Below are 13,955 nucleotides of genomic sequence, written 5' to 3' on the forward strand. Positions count from 1 at the left end.
TCAATACGTGCATAAAAATAAGAGATCTTTCAAAAGGTCGATTTCAAGGTAATTCGTAAAAAATAAAACATTTATTTCGAATAAAAAAACGTCAGTACATATCGGTAAACCATACAAATGGACTTAAATACATACATAATACTAAAATAATTATAGGAGGCCTAGCCTAAAAATAGGAAAAGAAAGTTCATATTGGGAGTAAATTTATGTCTACACCCTATCAAAATTTCAGAGATAGATATTACTCTATGTAGTCTATAGGACATGCTTTAGAACTTGGCCACCATGGTCACCTTTTGATAATACCTACAGAAATATGATTTTCCGTCATATTCTTTATAATGGAATAATTTCTCTTTTCATAAAAATGATTTTCTACCAATTTCTTTATGTTGCAATGGTGCCTCGCAAAAGTTGATCAAATGATTTTTACTTTTTGTTGGATTACTTTTCCGCATAAGTCGATCAAATGATTTTCTGCCAAATTCTTTCTGTTGAATTAATTTTCAGCACAAGTTGATCAAATGAATTTCTGCCAAATTCATTTTGTTGAATTAGTTTTCAGCTTTGCAGCACAAGTTGATCAAACCACTTTCTATTTCGACCAAATTTATTTTTGTTATATTAGTTTTCCGCACAAGTGGAGTATTTCCAAAGCGTTCCCAAGCCTTCAAATCCGTTTCATCGTTTTCAGAAGAACGAACACATGCAGTCCAATCGAGCCAACCAGGGTGGTCCAGAATTTCCGCTTCCGCATCGAACTTTATGCCTGGCCAAACCGCTCATCCGATTGCTATGAAACTTTGTTTACTTTGTCAACTTATTGCTTGCACTCCCGTGAAGGTTATAGGCTATTTTCCGGTTCGTTTTTGTTAAGCTACGCCGAGCAAGACCACCTTCAACTGAAACAATTCAAGATTCAAGAAGAAGAAGATGATGTTTTTTTTTCCTTTTTTATCTTTCATTCTTTTGATCTGGTACGTTTTTTTTCTAGTTTTTTTTTTATATTTTCGTCTTTGACATTCTTCACTTTCTATACCTACAATCAATTTATACTTTGGTATAGATTAAATAACTAAAAAGAGCCTTATTAAGACTACACATTAATAGGTATCACTAAACAGATTGATACTGAATTGAATCTATTCAATTTCACACACATTTTTTTTTTTCCTTTTCCTTTTCTTTTCCACAGCAGTTTATTAATCAATTCTATTTTTTATTTCAGGTACATAAATGGATGCTTTAGATATCATTGAGGACGAGTATGTTACAGAGAGATATGTTACTTTCAATGACTGTCCAGCTCTTAAAACAAATGGAATAGGTATATTGCAAATGAATATTCGATCATTAAATAGGAATTTTAAAGAATTTATATGTAATTTTGATTTAATTAGACAAAATGTAAACATTTTAGTATTAACTGAATGCTGGTATAATCCTAGGAAGTTTGACTTTGTTTACAATATTGATGGTTTCCGGGTTTCTTTATAGATCCTTTGAGTGTCGCGGTCCTTAATATTATTAAGGACTAAACTGTAAATAGTTATGGGTCGTTTTGTTTATCTCCCTGCTAATTTAACCACAGGAAAATGTAAATTGGAATGGTGTTTGCGGCGTTTTTCTTCTTCTAGGAAGTTTTTGAAAGGTAGATTCGGGATAGTATGGTAGGTCAGAAGACTGCGGTGCAGTGAGTGATTGGTGAAACTATTCACATTCCCAGGGGATCGCCGGAGTGTTGGGGGGGGGGGTTCGGATTCCCCAGCCAGAAACTATTTAAAAAAAAAAATGGAGTTTGAGAGCCAATATTTTGTTCATAAGGATTGATTTTCAGCTTAATACTACAGCTCAATACTAGAACTAGAGTCTTAAAAATTTAGCCCATCCCAGATCACCCAAACATCTTTCCTCTAGGACTTTTTTAGGCAGTGGAAGGAACATAACCTCAAGGAATATAAAATTCGGTTCGCTAGTTCGAGTAGAAAAAACAGATGGAGTCCAAGCGATATGCACAGAGTGGCCCAGAAGTTCAGGAACGAATATCAAATTGGGTTGTTTTGAGAAGCACAATAGCACAAATAGATGAAGTCCAAGCAAGATGCACAGAGTGTCCCAGAAGTTCGGGAACGAAAATATCAAATCCGGTTCATCGTTTTGAGGAGCACAAACAGATGGAGTCCGAACGAAATGCACAGTGTGGCCCAGAAGTTCGGTTTGCGCACCTTGTGCCACGGAACCACCATGCCGAAAAATGCGCCCACCGGCGAGGCCATGGTACCAATAAGAAGTTGGGACTCTGGGACGCGCCACTCGCCCGCCACGGCTTGGCGCTTATCATAGTTGTACATCAGATAGACGGCCACTGTAGCTACGCCTAGGGCGATCAGGTACACCTGGGTGGTAACGATGAAATCGCCCGACATTGCGTCTCGTGACGGTTCGGTTTATGAAGATTGGGTAAGACGGTTTCTTTGGTCCTTTGCGAGCCGGATCTTTTTTCGAACGATTGCACTGCGGAATGGTGTTTGCGGCGTTTTTCTTCAAAGAAGTGTTTTTTTTTTTTTGGAAAGGTAGGGAAGATTGGGGCGTGAAAACGGTATCTTTGTAGGTCCTTTGTGTGCCGGGTCCTTTTTATTGAGACCGATTGCACTGCGGAATGGTGTTTGCGGCGTTTTTCTTCAAAGAAGTGTTTTTTTTTTTTTGGAAAGGTAGGGAAGATTGGGGCGTGAAAACGGTATCTTTGTAGGTCCTTTGTGTGCCGGGTCCTTTTTATTGAGACCGATTGCACTGCGGAATGGTGTTTGCGGCGTAAGAATATTGGATTGAATCAATCACCTTTAGTGTCTACGTCGCGTAAGTCAGTCGAAATTTACAAATTTTGTTTGATGACTGGGCTATTCTTCCCTCTTTTGACAACTATAACAGAAGAAATGAGAAGTAAGTTAATGTTCTAACAATCTGACACATAGTTAAAGCGCCTAATCGAGAAAATAATAATAACAATAAAACAATAATTATAATAGTAATAAATATAATAATAACGTTAAATAACAACAGAATAAGCGATGAGAAAATTTATACACATGGTGTCTGTTGAAAATGCATTTTTGAAAATTTCAGACTAATATTCCAAATATTTTCATTCGGGGAAAATTCGAGTTCCCAATTGCTTGCAAAAGGGAAACCAACACAAAAAAGACTGTACTTATTGTACTCGAAAAAGTCGAAAACATCATACATGAAAGGTATTTTTTAAAAGAGCTTTGATAGAGGGAGCTGTAACTGCCAAGGTCTTCTCGTCCCGAAATCGAAGAGAGAACTAAAACAGGATAGGAGAAAACCAGCCGTTTCGAGAACGAACCTTAACCGTTCAGGATAAAATCCGCCCCGGGCGAAAATCGAACCCGCGACCTAGCGCTTACAAGGCAGACGCGCTACACCTCAAGCTAACTAGGCTGGCAGGCATCTCATTTAAAAATGGACATACTTCTAATCTAGAATGATTAATTTGAACTTATTACTAGTTTTAGGCCAGCCACTCACTATCAGGTACACCTGATACTTGACACACACTATCAGGTAGGCCTGACAGGTACGGCTGAAAAGGTCCACCAGTCAGGTGCGTACAACACATAACAGATGGAGCAAAATGCGTACAACAGATGGAGCAAAATCGAGAAGAACAAGGTGGTCCAGAATTTCTGCTTCCGCACCTTGTGTCGATTTAACGTCATGCCATAATATGCCCCAATGGGCGAGAACATGGTGCCTATGAGGAGACAGGAATCCGGGACACGCCATCGTCTGGTTATGGCTTGGCCCTTATCATATTCGTACAGGTGATAGACGAAGAATGAAGCGACCATGAGATAGATCAAGTAGCACAAGAAAGGGGTTAAATTCAGAAAAAAAGTGAGTATTGACTCTTGTGTTATTAAATTGCCCGACATAGAGCAGTAAGGAGCACTGAAGGATTGATAGGGATAAGTGGAACTTAAAACTAATTTAGCAGTTAGGAGCACTGAAGGATTGATAGGGATGAGTGGAACTTAAAACTAATTTAGGAATAAGGAGCACTGAAGGATTGATGGGGATGGGTGGAACTTAAAACTAATTTAGCAGTAAGGAGCACTGAAGGATTGATAAGGATGAGTGGAACTTAAAACTAATTTAGCAATAAGGAGCACTGAAGGATTGATGGGGATGGGTGGAACTTAAAACTAATTTAGCAGTAACTTCCACCCAACCACTTTTTCAGGTTGGAAATGTTGGAATCTCATTGACTATTAGGTTACCTATGTATTTTTGTGACTACCTTAGTCATAGACATAATTACTATCATGACTTTGACGCATTGCCTCCCGTCTTAATTAGACTTGGGTGCGTGGGTAGGACATTCCTCTTTCTTCTCCTCCTCCCCCTCTTCCTCTCCTCCTCCTCCTCTTCTTCTCCCCCCTCTCCTCCCCCTCCTCTATAATTCTTCTATGAATGAATGAATGAATGAATGAAGTGAACTTGAACAATGAACAGATGATGAACGCTCACATGAGCACCTATAACGAAAAACAATTGCACAATTTATTTTCACTACCTACGCGCGCAGTTATCAATGAGTTTTCGCTTGTCTGTTGTAGTAGCTCAAAACCTGGAACTTAAAGGAGTGGGTTCAGAGTTGAAGGTTGTTTCACCTCTGCTCTCAAATCCAGGATGAGAATCTGGGACTATCGAACCCGGGTTCCATTCCCGTCAGAGTGAAAGTTTTTTTCAGCTGTGAGCTTGGAATTCAGGATGAACTCAGCTTTTTGAAAAAAAAAAAAAAAAAAAAAATACGATATATTCGTACGTAGCCAAAGCCAAGCGTAGTCAAAACCAAATATCAGCCCAAAGCAATCACCCTAGGGCTGATTGAGAGGAGACGTATTTTTAAATAATAATTTATACCCAAATAATTTAGAATACATATTGAGATTAGTAAGTATGTCCATCCACTTTGTTTAAGGAACACGAAGAAGCTATGTAGTGACTGGGTTCCGGAACTCTAATATTGAACTCTATATCGGGAATCTGTGGGAACTCTGGAAAGCAAACAGGGTAGGTCCTGGATTCAGAATTAATTTGTCAAAGAGATAATTTTATTATTATTTTCAGAGTATTGGCTGTATTAAGGATCTATTTGGTACTTATAAAAGTAAGGCAGTAAGGGACAAAATGATTACTAGATGAGATTATTTTATAGAAAACAATAAACGATATTATTCTGTGTAGGCGTACGTAGCCAAAGCCAAGCGTAGTCAAAATCAAATATCAGCCCAAAGCAATCACCCTAGGGCTGATTGAGAGGAGACGTATTTTTAAATAATAATTTATACCTAAATAATTTAGAATACATATCGAGATTAGGAAGTATGTCCATCCACTTTGTTTAAGGAACACGAAGAAGCTATGTAGTGACTGGGTTCCGGAACTCTAATATTGAACTCTATATCGGGAAGCTCGACGCTATATTATGCCATTCCAACAACCTAAATCAGGGGAAGTAACCCAAACCCAGAGTTCTTCCACCCTAATTCGTGGCATCCTATCACTTTTTTTTTCTCATTGTAGGAAAACTACGAGTGCTAAGCTACGGGGTTGTTATCCAGGGTTCTAGGGTTCGTTTCGCGAAAATAATAATTTCTCCGTAGAGAAGCTCAGGGCAAACAGCTAGTATCCAAGAGTTTAGAGTTCTTCCACCCTAATTCGTGGCATCCTATCACTTTTTTTTTCTCTCTCTCATTGTAGGAAAACTACGAGTGCTAAGCTACGGGTTTGTTATCCAGGGTTCTAGGGTTCGTTTCGCGAAAATAATAATTTCTCCGTAGAGAAGCTCAGGGCAAACAGCTAGTATCCAAGAGTTAATAAACAAACAAGCAGTAAGGAAAGCACTACCAAAGTCCCACATCATTGTTTAAGAAGGAAAAAAAAAAAAAAAAAAACCAACACCATGTAAAATAAGTAGACATAGGAGATTAAACACACACAAAATACATGAATAAATGAAGTTAATAAAAATACCTACTTATATTATAGAATAGAAAATGTGTAAGTGTAACAAGATAAAAAATAACAAACAAAAATAATGTAAGAAGAAATAAATAAATAAAATACTCCAAGAGTTAATAAACAAACAAGCAGTAAGGAAAGCACTACCAAAGTCCCACATCATTGTTTAAGAAGGAAAAAAAAAAAACCAACACCATGTAAAATAAGTAGACATAGGAGATTAAACACACACAAAATACATGAATAAATGAAGTTAATAAAAATACCTACTTATATTATAGAATAGAAAATGTGTAAGTGTAACAAGATAAAAAATAACAAACAAAAATAATGTAAGAAGAAATAAATAAATAAAATACAAAAGAATAGGGATGTAACTAAAGCCGTATTTTATTATGAGACTGTTTGTTTGTTGATTCAATATGATTCAATCAAAAAGATTCCGCTTTGGACATCCAGAGTAGTCCACACTTGCTGCCACAGACAACAAATTCATATCTCCTTAGTTGAACCAAAGAAAAAGTCACATAAAAAAGGCTTAACTAGGAACAGGTCCGATAAACTGATGTATTTTATTATGAGACTTTTTGTTTGTTTGTTGATTCAATATGATTCAATCAAAAAGATTCCGCTTTGGACATCCAGAGTAGTCCACACTTGCTGTCACAGACAACAAATTCATATCTCCTTAGTTGAACCAAAGAAAAAGTCACATAAAAAAGGCTTAACTAGGAACAGGTCCGATAAACTGAAAACTATTTTTTTGACAGGCAGATGTTAGAAATGAAATATTGCATACAAAGAGTGATTGGAGGACAAAGCTCGCATTTACCTGTGTTTAAACCCACATTAAAACCGCTGCATGCAAAGTGTAAAACCGACGTGTTGGATGGAAGAGAACGCGTGAAAGAGAATCATTCCTGCCGCTAAGATTCCGTCTTCTCTTGGTATTTGATGATACCGGCGTCCACCAGGGCCGGGATCTCCACCGCCAACCACGGTCCAAGACCCAGGGCCATGGCGTGCGCGATGCCAAACTTGGGCACATTCCGTGCCCACAGCGGCTTGAAATGATCCGAGAGACAGATCTTGCCGCCACGGTACATCTTGGCGGTCTTTCCGTCGAGTTCCGGCAGAGCGAGCTCGGGTGCTGTCGTCGGGAAGGTGATGGGGATATCGAACTCGATTTGAAACTCGTACTTGAGCTGGTTGTAGAAGAACCAGCACGAGCCAAACCACTTGGTCCCCTCCTTGTTCGATTCGAGTCGGAACCAATCGTTATCCGCCGCCTTGTTGTTCTTCACATACTCAATCAACGCAACGTATTCTTCCTTGAGACGTTTGGGCCAGAGGTCTTTGTCACGTGGGCCTGCTTTAGTTTTGAGCAGCGGGATGGAACTCAGGGTTTTCTTGGACGACTCATCCATGACGTCCTGTTTTTTTAGCTAAAAATCTGTAACGGGATGGGGGAAAATAAAAGTATGTACCTCTGTATTGAGAAATGAATGTCCATGGGAATAGTTGTTTTCTTTAAGAAACACACAAGGGTGGCTATGGAACAACAGCCAAAGAGTAGGTAGGACCTAGCAAAGTAATTATCTTAATAATATGTGATTAACACCCTGGGATCTATAACTCTGTTTTAATTTTTTGTTGATCAAAATTCTTGACTCTTTCACTGTAATTTTCCAGTTGTACAGAAATCAACATTAATTTCAACAGTATTGAGTTATAGTGTTAAAGAACAGCCAAAGAGTAGGTAGGACCTAGCAAAGTAATTATCTTAATAATATTTGATTAACACCCTGGGATCTATAACTCTGTTTTAATTTTTTGCTGATCAAAATTCTTGACTCTTTCACTGTAATTTTCCAGTTGTACAGAAATCAACATTAATTTCAACAGTATTGAGTTATAGTGTTAAATTCAGGAAGATTAAATTTCAAAAATGTTAGACTCAAAGCATAATAATGTAGATTTAGAAACATCATTGCATCGCCTGAACATAACAAATCGTACAATGTTGTTTAAAGCTCACATCAGAACTATACGCACTCGTAATAAAGCTCTTGGTACAAGTGATCAAAAACAAAGCCCACACAACCGTATTCTACCCAGAACTCAATCAAATGACAGTGCCAGTATTTGTTTTAGTAGAAGCAAAGAAATCTACACTCAAATAAGCAAGCTTCAAGAATTTCTGATTGAGAATAAAAATGTTTATTTAAATCATAAAACAAATCTATTGGATGATACTACCAATTTGATTAATGAAAAAGAAAAAGAGAAAATTGATATTGAGACTCAGAAAATTATTAAAATAATTAAATCTAGAATTTATGATCTGAAACGAGTCATTGAGTCTAATGAGAATGTTTACTCAAAGCAAACGTTTGAACATTATACCAGCATTTTGAACTATTTAGACAGTTATTTAAAAAAAGTAATTGCAATGTACATCAGTATGAAGCAAGAAAGTCAGAAACAGAATGAAAAATATCTGAATATGTTCAAGTTGGGAAATGAGAGGAGAGTTAAATTGAGTGAGCAACAGGATGTTGGGACCAGTAAGAGCATCTCCTTTGATAATGCATCATTTATTGAAGATATAGAGAAACATGAGTTGGATGATGGAGATTTGAGCCCAGAAGAATTGCAAACATTTAAAAATGAAAATGATAGTTTGTTTAAACACTTGACTAATCTCACAGAAGAGGTATGTATGTGAGAAAAATGACTACTTTTTTGTGTTATACATAATTTTTCAAGATAAGTAACACATTTTTTTTTTTTTTTAATACCTATTTGCATATCAGTAAGTAGATGTCTCAGTGTTTGGGGAAAAAAATCCATGGGGTTTGCCTTCATAACTTGGTTGTAGCAAACTAATGTTTGAGACCTACCTATGTTACTAGTTACTATAATAGTACAGGTTTTGTTTATAAGTACAAACTTATGTATTTGTATAATAATCTTGTGTATTATATTTCTTAATTTTTAGGTTGAACAAATAGAAAGCAAGGTGTTGAAAGTAGCAGAGCTGCAGCAGCAGTTAACAGAGAATCTGTATGATCAAGATCATATGATAGAGAAAACTCTGACAGCATTTGTAGGCACCACTGAAAACATCAAGGAAGGCAACGAACAGTTACACCAAGCAATCCAAGGAAATGCCACACTACGTCTATTTGTTATTCTGATTTTACTTGTGCTTTCATTCACTATTCTTTTTCTGGATTGGTATAATGATTGATTTTTCAGTGCATTAAGTAATTCATGGTGTTTTGTTTCTGTGGGATTGGGATATTGGATTAGTGCAGATGAACTATTTTATAAAACAATTCTATGTAGGTCTTTAAATTGTGATATAGGTAAATAATATAAACAAACTTTTCAAAAGTATAAATTAATGTAATTATTTAAAATTTTGTTTAAAACGGTCAACATATTAAATACCTACTACTACTTAAATACCTAATAACTAAACATTTAAAAAGGGATTCGGGGGTAAAAAATGGAGATCAAGAGTAACAAAGTTTTCTATTCAGAATTGCCAAGTCGTAATGTTTACATAGATTCCGTTGTGAATGAATTGCCTGGCTACTACCCTGCTAGATCGGAGTTCTCCATTGAGTACAACAACGAGGTAGAAGAAGACCTGACTGATGTGTGCTTCCTGTATGATCAGATTGTCAACAACGGAGGCGAAGATGAAGAGAGTGAAGATGAAGATCCACTGAGGGAACTGTTGAAGAAATGTCCTGAATATAATAAAAACAATGCCACAGTAGCAAATGATGATTATGATAACAAGGAGTTGTTAGACACAGAACCTGAACAAGCACAGGAAAATGATAAACGAAGGACACGAAAAAGGAAGAAAAGAGAACGTGATAGTACAAGTATTAGTGGAATGAAGAAACGAAAGTTAAATACTGACAAAATGGATACTGTTATCAAACAAGAACCCGAGTGTGAAGGTACGAACCCTTCTGATGCTAGCCATGAAACATGTGATAATGAACCATCAGTTGGTAATGATGCTAATGGAAGAATTAATTCTGAAGACAAAGCAGTACTTGAAGAGCTTTGTGTCGCCGCCATAGACATTTATAATAATAGGCTGAGAGAAAGAAATGAACGCAAGCAGTTCGTCTGACTGATGTGTGCTTCCTGTATGATCAGATTGTCAACAACGGAGGCGAAGAAGAAGAGAGTGAAGATGAAGATCCCCTGAGGGAACTGTTGAAGAAATGTCCTGAATATAATAAAAACAATGCCACAGTAGCAAATGATGATTATGATAACAAGGACTTGTTAGACACAGAACCTGAACAAGCACAGGAAAATGATAAACGAAGGACACGAAAAAGGAAGAAAAGAGAATGTGGTAGTACAAGTATTAGTGGAATGAAGAAACGAAAGTTAAATATTGACAAAATGGATACTGTTATAAAACAAGAACCCGAGTGTGAAGGTACGAACCCTTCTGATGCTAGCCACGAAACATGTGATAATGAACCATCAGTTGGTAATGAAAGAATTAATTCTGAGGACAAAGCAGTACTTGAAGAGCTTTGTGTCGCCGCCATAGACATTTATAATAATAGGCTGAGAGAAAGAAATGAACGCAAGCAGTTCGTACGAAACCATGGGTTTCTGGACCAGAAGAAAATCTACAGCTGGTACAACATTCACAACTTGGAGCTAGGCGATGGACTGTTCAATATTCTTCTCAAGAAGTTCATCAAACTATTCGATAGCGCTGTGGATTTTGACAAGTTCATTCAGCAGCTCAAACTGGAGAAGGAGTTACGAATCAAGCTCAACTATCTGGACGATCTGAGAGCGAACGGAATCCGGCACAAGAAAATGATCCCTCTCTACACTCAACTGAAAGCAAGCAGAAGCACACTACAAGCGGAGATCAAACATCTAGACATTAGCGACATTTTAACCTTGTCTTCAAGTTTCGAAACCATAAATCCAATGAAACCAAACGCAAAGGTCTCCAAGAAGCTGGAAATTTGCCATTTGCCAAACTATAAAAATTTGAACGAAGAAGAAAAAGAACTGTGCTCCAGTTCTCGACTGACCCCGCAAAGTTATTTGAATTTCAAGCAAATCATGATAGACACTTGTAAAAAGTTGGGAGGCCTCAAGCTCGCTCAAGCAAGAACCTTGCTGAAAATTGATGTGAATAAAACAAGAAAGGTTTATAATTATTTGATTGACAAGAACTTGATCTGGCATTAGTAATCTTTTGTTCACTTATATCTCTTACATATTATGTTAAGGCAGTCTCTTCCTGATCCCTTGTGTGTCGCGTGCCCTTTTGTTTAGGACTATTGTACTGCAAATCTCTTACATAATTCTCATCCTTATTTTAAAATATTTTGTCTTAAACTCCCTCATTGACGAACTTGTTCTGGTTGTAAATAGAACTCCAAGAAGCGCGTTTCTAATCAATATACTGCCCTCACAAGGTTGAGTCTTCTTCTTCGCCGTTTCCCGTGTTCAGACGGGGTCGGCGTTTTTCGTCAGCCTCTCAATCAGCCCTAACTAGGGTGATTGCTTTGGGCTGACATTTTGGTGTATGCCTCTCATCAGATGGGCAAGAGAGACAGAAAAGGTACCTACTTCCTATTTAGGTGCTGGGTCAACATGAGAACACCAGAAAAAAAAAACCCCGTTGGTATATGTTCTCTACCTACTCCATCCTGTTTTAAACCTCAGGGTGTAAAGGTTGCACAATTTTTTAGATGGATAGACTTGAGATTTTTCTATAAAAGGTTGTACGTGTAGGTATTTACCTCAGAACCACTTTTACATTACTTCACATGAACAGACTTACCTAGGAACCCGTTACTAACAATTGGAACAGGTAGACATGGAAAATAAAGAATGATCTCCTAGCTTTGTTTCAATTTTCTGTACTTTGTAGTTTGAACTTGGAAAACACTTTAAAATTAAAAAAAAAGTGAATAAAGTGATAACAAAAGTGTTTGTTCCTTTTTCCTTTGTTGATAACATGAACGTGAAACGTGGATGTGGATGTTGTGGATCAGTGGATAGCCATTTGTGGAACGTGCTCATGAGATAGCCAACTGTTGGCTGCCAACAATTTGGAACCTTTGAGAAGTTAGCACCGTTTCAGATTCTTGTTTACTTTTTTCAGTGTCGGACTATCGGTTCTAGGAAACAGTTTTCCACTTTTCCCCGATTTTAATTTTATTATTTTTTTTTATTCTTTTTTCTTAAAAATTTGAATTAGCTAAAAACAAATGGTTTACATTTACAATGTTCATATGGATAAAAATCTTTTTTTTTTTTTTTTTAATTTAAACTGAGAGAAGATCAGCACCCGAACCTCACCTGTGGTTCGACACTGAAATTTTACCTTTCTCCGCCATGTTTGTTTTTTAATTTAACACAACAAAAAATAAAAAAACGGCAAGAGAACACGACCACGACAGACAAACGAAACGCCTAGGACTCTAGAACACAAGGATCCTGAAAGCTGAAATGAAAGACCATCTTGGCTCAATCCACATTTAAAATGAAAATGATATCTCAGGCATAACCGTGATTTAATGAAATGAAAGTAAAGTAAACCAGGAGCAAATTACCAGCGTTTGACTTTAAAAATCAAAGATTCAGCCAAAGTGTAAGTAACCCGCCTTCTGCTTATCTGTTTCTCTGTATCTGTTGTAGGCATAGGCACTATACCTACCGAGTATCTCTTTACCTCTACTTTTTGTTCACCTTTTCCCGTTCATACTGGGTCTCAAAAGAAGGTCTATGGAGCTTCTGTATGACTCCTTAAATCAAAGATTCAGCCAAAGTGTAAGTAACCCGCCTTCTGCTTATCTGTTTCTCTGTATCTGTTGTAGGCACTATACCTACCAAGTATCTCTTTACCTCTACTTTTTGTTCACCTTTTCCCGTTCATACTGGGTCTCAAAAGAAGGTCTATGGAGCTTCTGTATGACTCCTGGAGCCTAAAATTCATTTTGAAAATTTCCTCTGTGAAAGAAGAAGAAGAAGAGAGAGAGAAAAAAAAAAATGAAATCCACACTTATGTATGTTAGGATGACACAATATTCAGAACAACATATAATCTGGCAATTTTATATGGTCATCATCATTGGTGAACAGCCAATGTCGCGATAGCCTACGTGTAAACACGTCCTTACGACGTTTTCTCTTTGGTTGTAGTTATGTGGGAGATTTTGAAATTATGAAGACGAAAAGAAGAGGAAAGGAAGACGTTTGACGTTCCCAAGACGAAATAAGACGTTCCAAGTTTCTACCTGATAGGTGAGTGGCTTCCCTTAAAATTAAGCTCGTCCCAAGATCATCCGTATATTATTTTTTTGAAACTTTCAAAAACAGCCATTATTATTGCGTACAACACATACAGATGGAGCAAAATCGAGAAGAACAAGGTGGTCCAGAATTTCTGCTTCCGCACCTTGTGTCGATTTAACGTCATGCCATAATATGCCCCAATGGGCGAGACCATGGTGCCTATGAGGAGACAGGAATCCGGGACACGCCATCCTCTGGTTATGGCTTTGCCCTTATCATATTCGTACAGCTGATAGACGAAGAATGAAGCGACGATGAGATAGATCAAGTAGCACAAGAAAGGGGTTAAATTCAGAAAAAAAGTGAGTATTGACTCTTGTGTTATTAAATTGCCCGACATAGCGTGTTGTTAGAAGATTGGGGTTTGGGTTTCTTTATAGATCCTTTGAGTGTCGCGGTCCTTATTATTTAGGACTACACTGTAAATAGTTATTGGTCGTCTTGTTTATCTCCCTGCTAACTTAACCACAGGAAAATGTAAATTGGAATGGTGTTTGCGGCGTTTTTCTTCTTCTAGGAAGTTTTTGAAAGGTAGATTC

The 13,955-nt window shown here is 37.3% G+C and overlaps 3 protein-coding genes across 5 annotated transcripts in view; 2 read left to right on the plus strand and 1 right to left on the minus strand.

Moving 5' to 3' along the window:
* The window catches only part of LOC103516203 (ubiquitin-fold modifier-conjugating enzyme 1), an 18,050-nt gene extending 5,906 nt beyond the window's left edge, over window positions 1-12,144 (minus strand). The window contains exons 1-3 of one of the 3 annotated variants that reach the window (XM_026828669.1): window positions 11,900-12,143; window positions 6,878-7,498; window positions 2,257-2,919 (exon numbers count right to left, since the gene is read on the minus strand). In XM_026828669.1, the coding sequence (XP_026684470.1) occupies window positions 6,972-7,472 (501 nt within the window). In that variant the 5' untranslated portion in view covers window positions 7,473-7,498; window positions 11,900-12,143 and the 3' untranslated portion in view covers window positions 2,257-2,919; window positions 6,878-6,971. Of the gene's footprint in view, window positions 1-2,256; window positions 2,920-6,877; window positions 7,499-11,899 lie in introns of those variants that run through there. The other 2 variants (XM_026828667.1, XM_026828670.1) reach the window with 2 other exon arrangements.
* On the plus strand, window positions 7,968-9,431 carry LOC103516207 (syntaxin-18). Its single transcript, XM_008481168.3, has 2 exons — window positions 7,968-8,761; window positions 9,047-9,431. Exons 1-2 carry the CDS (start codon window positions 7,994-7,996, stop codon window positions 9,296-9,298), a joined length of 1,020 nt encoding a protein of 339 aa, XP_008479390.1. The 5' UTR covers window positions 7,968-7,993; the 3' UTR covers window positions 9,299-9,431.
* LOC103516208 lies at window positions 9,532-11,527 on the plus strand. The gene is given in 2 exon segments (XM_026828671.1): window positions 9,532-10,198; window positions 10,201-11,527. Coding segments are annotated over 2 exon segments (1,740 nt in total). The 5' UTR covers window positions 9,532-9,559; the 3' UTR covers window positions 11,302-11,527.
* Window positions 12,145-13,955: the final 1,811 nt, after the last annotated feature.

Source organism: Diaphorina citri, unplaced genomic scaffold (genome assembly GCF_000475195.1).
Source record: "Diaphorina citri unplaced genomic scaffold, Diaci psyllid genome assembly version 1.1 scaffold1508, whole genome shotgun sequence".
Taxonomy (NCBI): Eukaryota; Metazoa; Arthropoda; class Insecta; order Hemiptera; family Psyllidae; genus Diaphorina; species Diaphorina citri.